This window comes from Olea europaea, chromosome 17, assembly GCF_002742605.1.
Source record: "Olea europaea var. sylvestris chromosome 17, O_europaea_v1, whole genome shotgun sequence".
NCBI classification, from domain to species: Eukaryota; Viridiplantae; Streptophyta; class Magnoliopsida; order Lamiales; family Oleaceae; genus Olea; species Olea europaea.
Genome location: NC_036253.1, coordinates 20884736 through 20901636, shown reverse-complemented (window position 1 = coordinate 20901636; position 16901 = coordinate 20884736). Strand labels below are relative to the sequence as shown.

At 35.3% G+C, this 16901-nt stretch overlaps 2 protein-coding genes across 2 annotated transcripts; both read right to left on the bottom strand.

Moving 5' to 3' along the window:
* Positions 1-13329: 13329 nt before the first annotated feature.
* LOC111365707 lies at positions 13330-13797 on the bottom strand. Its single transcript, XM_022986242.1, has one exon. It carries the CDS (start codon positions 13795-13797, stop codon positions 13330-13332), a length of 468 nt encoding a protein of 155 aa, XP_022842010.1.
* Positions 13798-13866: 69 nt separating this feature from the next.
* On the bottom strand, positions 13867-16606 carry LOC111365706. The gene is made up of 7 exons (XM_022986241.1): positions 16447-16606; positions 15970-16257; positions 15836-15879; positions 15581-15698; positions 15305-15341; positions 14635-15201; positions 13867-14467 (listed from the first exon to the last, which is right to left on the bottom strand). Exons 1-7 carry the CDS (start codon positions 16604-16606, stop codon positions 13867-13869), a joined length of 1815 nt encoding a protein of 604 aa, XP_022842009.1.
* Positions 16607-16901: the final 295 nt, after the last annotated feature.

Genomic DNA, 16901 nt, shown 5'->3' with positions numbered 1-16901 from the left:
CAAGATCCTCAGAATACCCATAGAAATACAAATAAATAAAACGATAAAATTAAACTTAGTAGGCTTAATAGACACATGTTGTACATTTAACATAATTAGAAAGGACTTAGTTCTAGAACACTGTAGACAAAAATTAGAATATGAAATAAGTAGTCGTCAAATGGACAATAGTAAAATGAGATTTGAAGAAAGAGTTTTGATTAGTGTAAGATTAAATTTGAAGAAGACAGTATAGTTTGACAAATATATTAACTAGTGTATTAATAAAGGATGAATTTGTTATAGGTATAAAATTCTTACTAAGTACAAATGGAAGTTTAACAATTACTCCTAATGTTATAATTTTTGAAAAAAAAAATGCTTCTATTATCAATACTATAGAATCATCAAAGTTGCAAGCAGAGCGTGGTAGACCCATACATTCACAAACAGAGCCAGACTTTGAAGAAAATTTAGATAATTTAGAATGTTTAAAGCATTTATCTTTAAAAACTTTAAAAAGACTAATTTTATACCAAGAACTAAAGAATTAATGATTTTTAATAAGACATCATATAGGTAGATAGTATAGATAGAATTCTAGAATTAGTTAAAATAATTTAAATAATAGGAGAAGACCTTATAAAATATTGGGATATAAATAAAATAGAAGGTAATTTAGAAATCAGAAAAGAAAATATAAAAATTAGAACAGCAGAAATCAAACATACAAATCTAGACAAAGAAGACTTTAACATACAAATTAAAGACTTAAAAATAATAAGACCATCTAGTTGTCAACATAGATTAGTTTTTATGGTTAGAAATAATAGTAAAATTAAAAGAGGAAAAATAAGAATGGTTATAAATATAAAAGATTAAATGATAATACTATAGAAGATGGATATAAGATACCATGTAAAGACATATTAATAAATAAAATTCAAAATAGTAAAATATTTTTGAAATTTGACTGTGAATCTGGATTCTGATAAATAAAAATGGCAAAAGATTCTATTTCTTGAATAGCTTTTACTACCCCACTAGGACATTTTGAAAGGTTAGTCATGCCTTTTGGATTAAAAAATATTCTTTCTATTTTTCAAAGAAAGATGGATAGTATTTTTAATCATATTGTATTTGTTTAGTGCATTGTGAAAATCATAAAGAACATATACATTTAGAGATAACTTTAAATAAGTTCATAGAAAACGGTTTAATTATAAATAAAAAGAAAATAGAAATAAATAAATAATTGAGCTTTTAGGAATAGTTCTAGGAGAAGGAGAAATCCATCTGCAACCGTCCGTATATACTACATACAATTCTACAATTTTCAAATAAAATTGAAGAAACTAAGAAATTATAAATCTTTTTAGGAATTTTAAATTATGCTAGACATTTTATTAAGGATTTAGGAAAGAAAATAAGATCATTGTATGGTAATTTGTCTAGTAAAGGACAAAAATATTTTAATTAATAAAAAATAGAATTAGTTAAAAAGATAAAAGAAGAAGTTAAAAATTTGTCACCATTAGAATTACCTTTAGATAGTGAATATAATATAATATAAAAAGATGGATGTGAACTATGATGAAGAGGAATTTTATATTCAAAACCAAATAAATATAGTGATAAAGAAGAAGAAAAGATTTGTAGATATGTTAGTTAAAAATATAAGATAAAAGAAAAATACTTAACTAGTTTAGATTATGAAATAATGGCCATTACACAAGGTATGTAAATCTTTAAATTATTCTTAAATATCGAATTTACAACCAGGACAAAGTGTGAAACTGTAGTAAAATTTATTAAGAAAACAAGCTTTGATAAAATAAGACATAAAAGATTGTTAAAATTATATTAGATGCTGAAAAGTTATAAAATCAATATCAAGCACATAGACGGGAAAAATAATATTTTGGCAGATAATTTAAGTAGATAAGTTATTAATTTTTTAACCCATTATATTTTTCATTGTGCAGATGGATTAGAGGATGATGAATTTTAGGAATGTCACTCTAAGAGTGGCACCACAAGGGTTTAATATCTAATTCAAAGAAAATAATTTAGAAAGAATTCTAGAAAGATAACGTTGTCTACTAGATATTTTCTAGATGAGAAGTGATTCTAAACAAAAATTAGACAGTATTATCATTTTAAATATATTAACAATCAGATAGAATGTAGGAATTTTAGTTTCTTTGCAATAATTAAGGATAGAAAGCCTTATTGTCCATAAGTAGTACAACGAGTAGAAAGATAACCAGACCACTTTTTCAAAGAATTTTACACGTTAGAGAAAGTTTTAAATTTTTGTAGAGAAATGATAGGATTTAATTTTTATATATCTGAAAATGTTAGACAAACTATGACAATGCAAATCACTACTACTCAAGAATCATCTTTGTCCTCATCAATACACCTTTGTGATAGTTGTGAAACTATAATCAAAGCTATTAGAAATTTGAATCTTAAAAGACATTCAATAGAAGAAAGACTACAAATCCTTGAAGATGAAGTATCTTCATCTCAACAAGCTATTAGTAAATATCAAAATGAAATTCTCCAGTTACAAGACTGTTTAAAAAGACTATGTTCCAAAGATACTTTTAAAAGACATATCTCCAAAGATATTGCTTCTACAAGTAGAAATTAATCTGATAAAATAGAAAGACTTACTGAATTAATAAACTCTACAGTTGCAGGGCAAGAAAAGATTTTGTACGAATTAGAACAGAAAATTGGCGATTGTGCTAGCATTGTCAAAGACTCTATAAAAAATTCAATCGTACAGGAGATCATTGATTTTTCTCAAAATCTAAGCTATTATCGCAACGAAAATTGTTATTTCCTTAAACATGGCCTCATGTATGAAATCATCTACTAAAAACTCAATTTTTTTTAGACACATTATCCTACAATTTCCTTTAACTATACAATCTTTGAAGAATTAGAGATTTTTTATCCAACCCTACAGTTTGGTACGATAGAAAGTATATAAATTTCAAACAAATCTTTCAAAATTTTCCACCCAAGCTTAAACAGATCGTTAGTCAGCTAAAAAATCACTCTTTAATGATCCAATTCATTTCCAGACCACTTCTTATAAATAATGGTATAATAATTCCAGCTTATCATCAAATTTTCATATACGAAAGAGCCAAACCAAAAGATTTAGACCTTCTTCAAGTCAAATATTAAAATAAAAATTAGACAAATTGATTATGAGAGATGGATCTTAGAAATCGTAGCAACGATAGACCTTCAAAATAATCAGTCCAGACTTGCAACACAATGGAAGAATGGAGCTATTTTTTGTCAAGAGCATCTTGCTAAGAGTTGAAAAAAAAAATAATAATAATAATAATAATAATAATAATAAATAAATAAAATTTAGTACCAAATATTCAACAAAAAAACTATATTTGATGGTTTTTCAAGAAAGAAATGATATATTATCAGAAAGATAATTAGATATGGGGGAAGAAGAGTAATATCCAATTGCAAAACTAATGAAATGGTTATAAACCTTGAAGAAGCTTACATAGAGATGATAGACAATAAGCACAATAATTGAAAGAGAATAAAAGACACATGAATAGTACCCCAAATGACATTTTTTAGGAAAAAGAAAAAAAAAGTCAAAAAGTGGAAGCTTGAAAACGAAATTTTCAAACGAATCTTTATACAGCTATAAAGTAATATATTATTCTTTCACACAATTGTAAAGTTGTACGGTATCAATCAATTTTTCATTAATTATAAATCATAAACCTTTAAGTTATTAAGTATAAGAATAAATGTAATGTACCGATATCTATAAAATCCAACACCACCTACAATGGAACATACGCTGAAAAAACACAAAGCACACCACATAACACTTGCACTCACAAATTCTCTAGCAATCTTTGTACATTCAAAGAATTCAACCTAAAGTAAGTTCTTTTCATAATTTCTCTGGTTTTATAATTTTCTTTTACTTCGTTATTTTCGAGCAAGGCTTAAAAGAGGAAACACCAAGTAATTAATTTATTCTGAAGCAGTATTTTATATTATTTTCAAATATATTTAGAACGCTTTTAACCTCTTTATTTTGGATTCCATGGCCAAAAAGCTAAGAGAGAGTTAAAAAAAATTAATCTAAAGAAATTAAGTTGTTGAATAGTAAAGTACTTTAAGGCCATTTCAAACATATTGTTTTTAAGTTCTAATATCTTATGCCATTAAATAATTATACCACATCTACTCTGCTTTATTATTTAGTATAAAGTTTTAAAGAGTTTATTAATATTTGTTTAGAAATTCGAGAAATCGATAGATTAGTTATTATAGAAAGCCACATATTATCCACACTAGATAAAAATTGAAATGACTCATGTTTATAGATCAAGAAGCAAATCACTGAACTTTCTATCACTCAGTATTGGAGTTTCTTGATAAAAGAGCATAAAAATTTTAAGAAAAGACAAAAGAACAAAAATTATAAGAAAAAGTAATCATAAAAAGATTCCCTTTTAAGAGAAAATATTTTATTTTTGAAGTCAAAACGATATTGGATTGATTGGTATCAAAGCTATTTCTTAGTCTAAAATAATTAGTTTATAAAAAGAATAGATTACTTAAATCTAGAAATTCTAGGAGTTTTTAAAAGAAAAAAATGAGGGCAAATGTTTAGAAATAAAACTAGGCCGAATATGAGGTCGGTTTAGTCTTATTTGGTGTTGAAATTGAAAAATTGTATTTAGCAATAAAGATGAAAAAGAGTAATTATGGGAGGTCGGAGAGTTATTCAACAACTATTCAAAATCAGTTTCTCCATAACTACTGCTCACAAATCCTCATTGTGCAGTTACTCCCTTTCAAGTACCACTTCACTTTACCTTACACTGCCTATCTCAAAATTGCTAATTGCATTTGATCTAGAATTTTTCCTAAAATTATACCTGAAGAGCCAGCTGTAGCACCAGATGGAGAATATTCTGACTTTCTACCATGTCAGATAGAAACACCTGTTACTACAGCTTTTGGTGCCTCGTGTAAAAGGGGTGGTATTTCTTCCAAGCCTGTTGCCCAGAAATCTTGGAACTCGACTTTAACTGGCTCTGTCTATCTACTTCTAACTTTTGTTTCTAACTATTTGGTTCACAATCACTATTGGATGACTATTCTATACACATTATACTATTAGTTTGTTTATGTTCCTTCCTCACATTCGGTGTTTGTTCTTTTATTTCAAAATGTGGGGGGGGGGGGGGCATGCTTTCATATCTTTATGAGGTTTCATGTGACTTTTTATACGTCACTCATGTTTTCTCATCGTCGATAATGTATGTTGGGCTATTTAAGTTAGAGAGAGTAAGTGCTTAGGTGCTGGCAGAGTCGGTCTTGTGATTCTAGGGGCCTGAGGCGAAGCTGAAAATTAGGCCCCCCGGCGAAATCAACGTAAATGCAAACTTCAACAATGTATTATGCGATTCATTGCTAACTTGAAAAACTAACATTAAAATAACAACCAAATATATTATAGAAAATTATCCAATGATAAAATATCATGTAGCATTATGTAAATCATTATGTAGGCCTTGATGTACATGTAACATGCTCCAAAGCAAAATAAGTACAAAGCAAATTTCTACTAAAAAAATTTGCCACCTGCCACAACATACCACCACAACCACATCGACCCAAACCCATCAACCTTCCTTCAATCACACATCTAACAGCACTGCTGTAGCCACAAAACTACCAACCAGAATCGAAAACTTCCTCCACAATTTCTTTACAAGATTGAAATCAGAAATTCAAACAAAATGTATTATGGATCTATCTCAGTAAATATGAATTAAACTAACGCATGCCAATTGAATATCATCAAAAAATGGACATCAGAGTTTATTTTCCCTTTCCCTTTTCTTCAGTAACCAAGAACACAAATATTACAAATCATAATACAAAACGGAGAACTGAAATTCTTCACAGAAACAAATCTGTGAAAACTTCAAATAAAGGTAGCACAAAAAGGCCCATCTTACAGATATTGTTACTTGCTCTTCAACCAGTTAGGTGGCTCGAAGACTTATTGAACATCGTGTGCCACATGTAAGCCGGAGACAGCACCATTTCAAGATCTATTTCATTCCAGTTTTAAGTTGGAAGGTGCTGAAGAAACATGACCATATCCTGAAATTCAAGCTCCCGGAGCTTCTCTGACCACTAGAAATATATAATTAACTTCAATTTCCAACTCTTTGACAGTGATAATCATACAAAAGATCAAATATTACCGAGTCAATATTTAATTATGCTGAGTAAAACTGTAAGAGAAAGAAAAAAATGCACATGAGGTAGGTATGGTTTTAAGCATTAGTTGGAATGACCACTGAAATTATGAAAATCCATCAACTATATAGCAAGTTATGTGTTATTCAATTTCAAAGGCATGTGCGAAATCCAATATTACCGTTAAAAGAAAGCTTGCAAATATGTACACGAGAAAATCTGGCTACGCATCTCCTTCCGCAAGATATGTGTCCCACAAGCGGGTTACAAGATAAAAAAGGAATCTACAGAGTATATAAATCCATTAGGTATTCTTTTTGCTATGAAAACTATCAATATCGATTTCACAACTCAAATATAGTCCAAGAACTACCTCCGGCAGCCCGGCTCCGGCTGTTAGTTGTTACATCATTCTTGATTCTCCGAAGTCCGAACCAAGAATAACAGAGTCAGAACCTTCCATTTTCCAGTTTCCAATGCAATTTGAGCCTTAATACACTTCTGACTTCTCTCACTATATGGTTTAACCAACCTGAGTTTCTATGACTGCCAAAATATGCCTAGCTTTTGCTCTCTATGTGAGTGTGCTGTGTGCGTGGGCGAGACACAGACTCGAGGCTTTAGCGAACTGCGAAGCCAAGTAGCCAATTAACCAAGTGAGAAAATATGGGATTCATTTTGGAAGACTAGAACTATGGAATCTGGAGAGTGGAGACTGGCAGCAAAAGCAGGAGAAGTCGAGTGAGAGAGATGGGACTCAGTCACTCAGACGGAAGCGACGAAGCTTTTGGGGAAAATGGATTTCAATTTGGGGATTTCGGGGAAAATGGATAATGGATCAGGATACGGGCTTGAGCTTTAAAGATTTGGGCCATTGTTCAAAGAAAAAAATTAAACAAAGAGGCCCCCTTAGATTTTGGGCCATTGTTCAAAGGAAAAAAAAATAATAATAATAAATAAATAAATAAATTGGGCCAGCAATATGAGGCCCCCTTAGATTTTGGGCCTGAGGCGTAGGCCTCATTTGCCTCTAGGTAGAATCGGGCCTGGGTGCTAGAATAAGGATAACTGTTTTTCATCTGGCTATGCTAACAAAGGGAGAGTAGATCATGTTATATACTCGATCACAATTATCACACAGACATTTTTCTAGTATTAATTTTTGAAATTAAGGAAAGTCAAAGGAGGAAATCGTTGAAAAAAATATATGCCATATTTTTACTGTTCACGAAATTATTTGTTCCGATTTAAAACTCACCGTAAGTGTATGGTTCGTTAGCAAGTAGTAAAATGGACTATAAGTCTAAGTGTCGATCCCACAAGGATTGAATTAGTTCAAATTAACCTATTATGACCTTAACCGAAATACGAAAATCAAATTGATGTTTTGTACTTTAACTAAAAAGATGTAAACTTTGATGCAAGTATGAATGAAAAATTATACTAAATGCAAAATAACTTGAATGCAATTTAACTCGAATTTATGGGATTAATGAATATACTAACGCACTAGGATCACGAATCCCGAAGCAATACCCGTTCAATTTTCAATTATGCAAATTTGACACACAATCCCAAAAAAGATGAATCAATATTTCTATTTTAATTTAGCAATCTCTCTCGAGCAATGTCAAACCTCTCCCAATATATGATTCGACTATATTTCTATGACAAATACTAACATACCGAAATGCATTATAAATTCATGAATATCCAATGATTCACATAAGGCATAGAGGTATATTTCTATCCCCTATCGGACCGTATGATGATTTATACTATGTCGAACCTATTTTCCTTCTTTCGAATGCATAAAACTGGCCACCACAATCATATAATTACGTGCACAATAATCATATGAAAATAAAAACGTAATGAATCAATCAAATCCGAAACTTGCGTTTAAATACGTCAAAAATCCAAATCAACAATCAAACGTAGAATTACAAGGTTCATTGATCTCCTAGCAATGATAAATTTAGCCTAACATGCTAAAAGGAAGAAAACTTAAAAATATTCGAAGAAACTTCATCACCCGAATCAATCTTCAATTGAATCTTCACTTAGCGCGATGTTGTCCTCTTGTCCTCTCCTCGTTTCTCCTTCAAAATCTCTTAAAAACTTGTAAAAATGGTTTCCCCTCATTTTTGGTCGAGTTTTTGTTTATATAGGACCCTAAAAAATATTGTTTTCATAAGAGTTTCGGCAAAAAAAGGAAACAACGTTCTTGCCCTAGAACAACTCTATGTGGTCACATAGAGTAAAAGTTTTTTGGCATTTTAAGTTCGGTTTGCCTCTATGCAACCGATAGAGGGCAGCACTATGCGGTCGCATAGTGCTACCAACTATGGAAGATGTGCATTTTGGTCCCTCTACTTAAATCCTTCACTTCTTGGCCTCTTTTCTTCATTCCTTTCATTCCATCATCCCAAGATATCATCCATTAGCAATTGGCTCAATCTATTTCTCGATTTGTTCATTGGGTCAACTTTTGGATAATTGCACCTTGGTCCCTGAACTTTCACTTTGCGTTATTTTAGTCCTTTTTCGCGTCTTTTTCTTGAATTTCACCGTGTTCATCGTTGTTCCCTACAATTCACAAATGTAATGAGATTAAGTCATAATTCAATCATTTTGCTTGTTATTAAGTCATGTTTGTGACCTAAATAAGTGTACAAAAACACACTTATCAAACCCCCCAAACTTGAACTATTGTTTGTCCTCAAACAAGATAGTGACATAATTATGAACAAACATGGCTTAATACCTTGTTGTGGCTCAGGATTGGACTTAAGTATTTGACTTTATGAAAGTTTATCTATGCAAACATGACATCAACCTTCACTTGTTAAATGCAAACTAACATGTGTGTGTGAATTCATGCCAACATATCAGGTTCATGATGAATTTGAGTCCCGACCCCAAGTGGTCAAATATATCCTTGCTCGCTCGAGAGATACACAATCCCTTAAACTTATTCTTCTCACTTAATTATCCTAGGGTTATGTTTTAAGATTAGGAATTTATATAGTTGTAGTCCTCATCCTCTCGTAGTTTGAATTTAGCTTTACTATCCCAAGTTTACATTTCAAAAAGTGAAGGCTCTCCTAAGTTTGATTGCTTCGACACTCAAGATTAAACTAGGTTACTTACCTCGCCTCAGAGGTATAGTCTCTTCAACCAAATGTCTAAGGGCTTTTCGTCATGTTATTGTCTCTCTTATTTTTTCTCACCTTTCTTTAATTTCTGATTGATTGTCATCTTCTCATTTGCTTTCTATATAACCCATGTAACGAGTTTTAGGCCTGTGATTCCCAAACTAGTTGGTTTTAGGGCACCAGGTTTTAAACCCTTGCAGGCTTATTCACTCGAATTATAAAGGCTTGATAAGATGACTTTTATTAACTTATTTCCCTCTTGCTTTCTATATGATCCATGTATCGAGCTTTGGGCTAGTGACTCCCAAACCAGTTGACTTTAGGGCACTAGATTTTGAAATATCCTTAAAGGCTTACTTGCTCGAGTCGTAAAGGCATGAAAAGAAGTGTTTTATTCCCACATATTAATTTTGTGCCCTTTGTTATTTTTCTAGACATTTAGTTTCCAAAACCAACCTCCAATTTAAGATTTTCACCTACTCTTAATCCCACTGGTCTAGGCAATCCACACAATAAAGTTCATGCACGGAGCCCCCATTCATCTCAATACTTTCCTATAATAGCTCAACTATCACCAAACTGTCTTAAGGTAGTTCATGGGTTGATTCAATAGAGGGTTATCATTCTTTTTCTACTTTATGCTCAAAATCCAGTCATTCTCCTAATATGTCGAGCATGAATAGCGTACATAGATAATATCAAGAGTTGCATCAACAAGTATCAGTTAGTCTAATTAACACCAGATCCAAAGTTTTTGCAGTTTAAACTAGTCCAATAATATCATCATAGCTAACAAGGTTATCAAGCCCACACAAGCATGCATGAAGAGAATTTAAAACAACTGAATAAAATGCAAAAATATTTTTTTTGGGCACTCATCATGCATACATTATGCCGTAATGGAAAATAGTGGAAAATAGATAATGATGAACACAGATAGAGATTTAAAATTATGTTACCCTCCTCAAACTTAGTTAATACATTGTCCTCAATGTAAGATTAACAAAAGATTAAAGACATAATTTTAAGACCAAAATGAAGACAAAAAATCGAAATGGGGAAAACAATACTCCCCTGATCAAAATAGTGGCGGCGATGGAAAGCTCGGTCCGATAGCATCATCTCCTGGAGAGGACGGCAGGTGGGTTAAAATCTCTCACAATATGGTACACTACTGGGTCTGCTCCACCTGCATGGCCTGAACCCTGGTATCCAAACTCCCTAGACGGTCCCAAGTCTCGTTTACCCGCCACTGTATACCATCCATCCGACCAATGTACATGCCCAAGCGCCCATCAAAGGTACTCATCTATTGGCATGCCACGAGGGATTCATTGTTGGCAGTGGAAGCGAAGTTTCGTGCAGATGCTATATCCATCTACACCTGCTGGATGGTGATACTCAGTGCTCCAAAGGAGTGCTGAAGCTACTGCATGTCTCGACTGTGTCCAGTCATAGCGGCAAACATCTACCTCAATAACTGGGTGTCCATGTCAACCGGTGGTGGTGGAACTTGTGGCATTTCAAAGTCCTCAGCTGCTTGCCCTTCTTCAACCTGTTGCTATCGCCAACGCTTATTTTCCAACTTCTATTGATGTTTAATTCTGGCTCGATCTTGGGTCTCGAGTGTGAGGCGCTTGATAAATGGACTTGGTTTCTCTGGTGCCTCCCTTGGTTGAACTTGTATGCCTGCAGCTCTACAAACCCCACTTATCAAGCTCGGAAAAATCAGTGAGGTGTGCATGTCACCCCATGTGCATATAATGTGTATCTGATTGTAAATGTAAGTGGCCAAGTCAATCTTGTTGCCCCGAACTAAGTGATAGATGAACCCCACCTTCTGATTCGTGAATGTCGTCCTATGGGAGATGGGCTCGATGTTGTGGCAGATGAACAACCATAGGATGGTTATAGAAGGAGTGAGGTCAATCTAATACCAATCAGCAGTAGGGAGAGACCAAGTATTTTCACGTCCTAATAACACTTCTGCAACCTCAACCCAGTTGAAATCATGCGGGACTGGGACTACATTAGTCCAGGTGAGCTAATAGTAGTCATGAATTATGTCAGGTGAAAACATGATCCATTTGCCCCGAACCCAAGTTGGATACAAATGATCGGATCCAGGTGTGTCTATTTCAACATTGAAGTTGGCATAGAATTTCCACACCAAATTTTCATAGACGGGGTGTCGTCTTTCGATCACTTTCTCCCAACCACAGTTGTGGATTAAATAAACCAATTCAAAACCCGGGAAATCATCTAACTTAACTGGTCTCTCGGGGATGAGTGCCCATTCAAAGATAACATTGGCATAGTGGGCTACTTGGTCTGAAGATAGAAAACGTTGGACACCTCCCTCGGGTTCTCTAGTCGGGGCTGTGCTAGATGTGGGACCAACCTTCTCCTTTCCTTTTGATGTTCGCTTGGAAGGCATCCTACAAAGGTATATAAATAACAGTCATTAAACTGCATTTTGAAAAACGATAGGGGGAATGAGATTAGCAAGACAAGTATTTCACAAACCCCCCAAACTTGCTTCAACATGTATATAGAACTCCTTGGTGTGCACTTATCAAAATATGACATTCAAGGTAGTGTAGATAGAATGACAAGATGAAAAACTGGAAATTTAGGCCGAAATAAGCACATTTGAAAAATTGGACCTATAATCAAGTGCGCATGTTCAGCCTCGAACACCATCGAAAAATATCGGGATTTCCCCGGGCAATCTCCAGGCATATGAAACCATCAAATGAGATCTATCATATATTCAAATTTCAAAGCAAATTGACTTTGTTTGGTATGCCAAATAATGGTGAAAAGTAGGAGACGGAGGGTGCTGTGAAGTGACGTGAGCCTAACACGTGTGCCTACATGTGTGTGGTTCGTACGTGAGTGTTTCGAGCCCATTGTCGATGGTATGTGATCACCACGTATATGGGAATACATATAGACAGATTATCCATTGCGAGATTGCTCAAAATGCACAACAAACTTCACTTAGGCAATGCATCGAACACGTTGTGTGCAATATAGATTCAACTTCATTCTAAAAATACTTGGCAAATGGTAATCATCCAAAAAGCAAAAACACATATTAAAGACCTAAAACAAGCATAATTACACCCTTTCAACTTAATTCCCAATTGTAAGAGGTGAGCAACTACAAGTCAGATTCGAAATAAAAGGAGGAAAAAAAAATTCATACCATTTACGCCTTGAAGATGAGTGATGAATACGGGAGTGATAGGAATTGAATGAGGGATTAGGAATGTTAGTGGGTGCGTGTGTGTTAGATGGTGTATTGGGAATTTTTGGGACCTAAGAGGTGAGAGAGATATGTGCGAGGGAAAGGGGGAAATGAGGGGGAGAGGGCTCGGTCATGGTTTAAAACCATGACCGAGGCTCTACTATGCGGCCGCATAGTACTAAACTATGCGGTCGCATAGTGTTAAAAGTACCCCCGATTTTTTCTTCAGGTAGTGTCTATGCGGTCGCATAGACATTATGTCTATGCGGTCGCATAGACATTATGTCTATGCGATCGCATAGAACACGTTTTTTTTTAACATATTGAAGAGTAAAAGGATATTTCACTCATAAATTTTTTTTAATAAAATAAAATAAAAAAACTTTCTTTTATCTAAAAATGCGTGAATCATACCCCCAAACACCCAAAATCATTTCAAACTCACCGATCATGTGTGTAATGCCTAGGAAATTATGGGGACGATAATTTGATCCTATTAATATGCATGTATGAACAATGACCTAGAAAAGTGCAAATGCGAAAATTAAATAACTCTGAAAATAACGTAAAAAATAAGATAAATAGAAGGATACAGTGGGTTGCCTCCCACCCAGTGCTAAGTTATAGTCGATAGCTCGACTTTACTAGATTGCGTCATTCTGGTGGTCTAAAATGAGCGGTAGAGTTTTCCTTTGAAAAATCGCCGCCCCAATAATGCTTCAAATGTTGTCCATTGACCTTGAATGTTCTCTTGCTGTCGTGAGTGATCTCAACTGCCCCATGTGGAAATTCCTGTGTAATAGTGTACGGGCCAGACCATCTCGATCGCAACTTTCCTAGAAACAGCTTAAGCCTAGAGTTGTAAAATAGCACTTTTTGCCCTACCATAAATTCACGCCTCTGAATATGCATATCATGCCACTTTTTGGTGCGTTCTTTGTAGAGTCTTGAATTCTCATAGGCTTCCATTCTAAGCTCATCCAGCTCATTAAGTTGTAATAGACGTTTTTCACCCGCAACCTTGAAATCCAAATTCAATTTCTTCATTGCCCAATAAGCATGGTGTTCTATCTCAAGAGGTAAGTGGCATGCCTTCCCGAAAACCAATTGATATGGTGACATTTCTATAGGGGTCTTGAATGCAGTCCTATAGGCCCACAAGGCGTCGTCCAGTTTCTTAGACCAATCTTTTCATGATGAGCTTACTGTGACTTCGAGTATTCGCTTCAATTGCCTATTGGACACTTGGACATGTCCGCTGGTTTGGGGATGATATGTAGTGGCTACACGATGTTTAACGCCATATTTAGTCAACAATTGTTCAAACTGACGATTGCAGAACTGTTTGCCCCCGACACTGATTATAGCCCTCGGTGTGCCAAAGCGGGTAAAAATATGTTTCTTTAAAAACTCAATCACCACCTTCCCATTGTTGGTAGGCAATGCAATGACCTCTACCCACTTCGATACGTAATCCACAGCCACTAATATATACTGATTAGAGAAGGATGGGGAGAATGGTCCCATGAAGTCGATCCCCAGGACGTCAAATAGTTCCACCTCCAGGATACTGTTCAGAGGCATTTCATTTCTCCTAGATATATTACCGGTGCATTGACATCGGTCACACTTTTTCACGAATTCAAAAGCATCCTTAAACAGAGTGATGATCTTCGCCGCTGTTTTTGAAGAACTAAAATGCCTTGCATATGTAGATGAATGACAATGTTCTAATATCAAAGGCACTTCTTCCTCAAGTACGCAGCGACAAACAATTTGATCAGCCCCCTGCCTGTATAGAATGGGATCCTCCCAAAAATAATATTTCAATTCAACGAAAAATTTCTTCTTCTGGTGACTTGAGTAATCTGGCGGCATAATAGACCTGGCTAAGTAGTTAACTATGTCCGCATACTAGGGTGCTTCCCCCACACTAAAAATCTATTCATCTAGGAAGACTTCGTTGATTTCCACTGTCTCTGTCTGTTCTGTGGCCTCAAGACGAGTCGAGACAAATGGTCTGCCACCACGTTTTCATTGCCCTTCTTATCCCTAATTTCCAAGTCAAACTCTTGAAGCAACAATATCCAGCGAATGAGACGTGGCTTTGCATCCTTCTTTTCCATTAAGTACTTGATAGCAGCGTGATCTATGCAAACGATGACCTTTGACCCCACAAGGTATGATCGAAATTTATCAAAGGCGTAGACTATGGCAAGGAGCTCTTTTTCTATAGTGGCATAATTTAGTTTAGCGTCGTTTAATGTCTTACTTGCATAGTAGATCATGTAAAATATCTTATTTCTTCGTTGTCCCAATACGGCCCCAACAGTAAAATCACTGGCGTCGCACATTAATTCAAATGGTAAGTTCCAATCCAGTGTGATGATCACGGATGCTGAAATCAACTTCTCTTTCAGGGTTTTAAAAGCCAGGAAACACTCATCCGCGAACTCAAATGTGGATTCCTTCATCAACAAATAGCACAGCGGTTTAGTAATCTTTGAGAAATCCTTGATGAACCTTCTGTAGATCCCAGCATGCCCAAGGAAACTACAAACACCTTTCACTGATGTAGGTGGTGGTAATTTCTCGATCACCTGAATCTTTGCTCTGTCCACTTCAATACCCTTTGCTGAGATTCTGTGTCCTAGCACAATGCCTTCCTGTACCATAAAGTGACATTTCTCCCAATTCAATACCAAGTTAGTCTTTGTACACCGCTATAACACAAGACTCAGATGCTCCAAACACTCATCAAATGAAGACCCAAATACTGAGAAGTCGTCCATGAATACCTCGATGAATTTCTCAATCATATCTGAGAAGATAGCCATCATGCAATGCTAAAAAGTGGCAGGGGCGTTGCATAAACCAAACGGCATCCTACGGTATGCAAAGGTACCATAGGGACAGGTAAAAGTTGTCTTCTCCTGATCGTCAGGTGCTACTAGAATCTGATTATACTCGGAGTACCCATCCAGAAAATAGTAATGCGAGTGCCCTGCTAGTCTCTCCAACATCTGATCAATGAACGATAGTGGAAAGTGATCCTTTCGAGTAGCGACATTTAGTTTGCGGTAATCGATGCAAACTCTCCATTCAGTCACTGTTCGTGTAGGAATCAACTCATTTTTCTCGTTTTCTATCACTGTGATACCCCTTTCTTGGGAACAACCTGTACTGCACTGATCCGTGCACTATCTGATATTGGGTAGATGATGCATGTTTCGAGCAACTTCAATACCTCAGCCCTAACCACTTTCTTCATGTGTGGATTCAATTTCCGTTGACCATCAATGCTTGGCTTGGATTTTTCCTCCATGAGTATTTTGTGCATGCATAGTGACGGGCTGATCCCCTTGATATCTGCAATTGACCATCCAATGGCTATTTTATTCTCCCTTAGCACCCAAAGTAGCTTCTCTTCCTCCACTTTACTAACAGTATTTGAAATAATAACCGAAAGTGTAGAAGATTCTCCCAGGTAAGCATATCGAAGGTGTGGTGGCAATTGCTTAAGTTCCAACTTGGGAGGTTGTTGAATAGATGGCACTGACTTTGTAGTCCTAATTCCCAGCTCTTCAAAGTGGTGTTTGCACATGTATGGTGGATTAGTTTCCAAAAATCGTGCACATGTTTCAATCTCAATTGAATCAGTGTGAGTGGATTGAGAATGTGCAATGCATGCCTCGTATGCATCGGAAGGATGATGTAGCCGAAATGTATCTTGAATTATTCTGTCAATTACATTGATTTGGAAACAATTGCCTGACTCAGTAGAGAATTTCATTGCCTTGAACACGTTGAAAGAGATTTGCTCTTCGCCAAGTCTCAATATAAGCTGCCCCTTTTGAACATCGACAATCGCTCTTCCAGTAGCTAAGAAAGGTCGCCCCAATATGAGTGAAATATCCTTATCCTCCTCCATGTCTAAGATGAGAAAATCGGCTGGAAATATGAACTTCTCCACTTTTACCAACAAGTTTTCAATGATCCCTCTTGGATGTGTAAGGGATCGATCTGCTAACTACAAGGTGACTGTTGTGGCTTTAGCTTCTCCCAAGTCGAGTTTCCTAAAAACAGAGAGAGGCATTAAATTAATACTTGCACCTAAATCACACAACGTTTTATCAAAATGACAATTCCCAATAGTGCAAGGTACAGTAAAACTCTCTGGATCCTTTAGTTTTGGAGGCAACTTTTTCTGGATTCTGGCACTGCAT

Excerpts from the sequence above, each read along its gene's own strand:
- LOC111365707 (XM_022986242.1), bottom strand. The coding sequence starts at position 13,797 with ATGTCACCATATCAATTGGTTTTCGGGAAGGCATGCCACTTACCTCTT.
- LOC111365706 (XM_022986241.1), bottom strand. The coding sequence starts at position 16,606 with ATGGAGGAGGATAAGGATATTTCACTCATATTGGGGCGACCTTTCTTA. Across the intron at positions 16,258-16,446 it reads GAAATTCTCTACTGAGTCAG|AGCTGGGAATTAGGACTACA; the intron begins GCAATTGTTTCC and ends ACCACTTTGAAG. Across the intron at positions 14,468-14,634 it reads AGACAGTGGAAATCAACGAA|GCAGGGGGCTGATCAAATTG; the intron begins GTCTTCCTAGAT and ends CATTCTATACAG.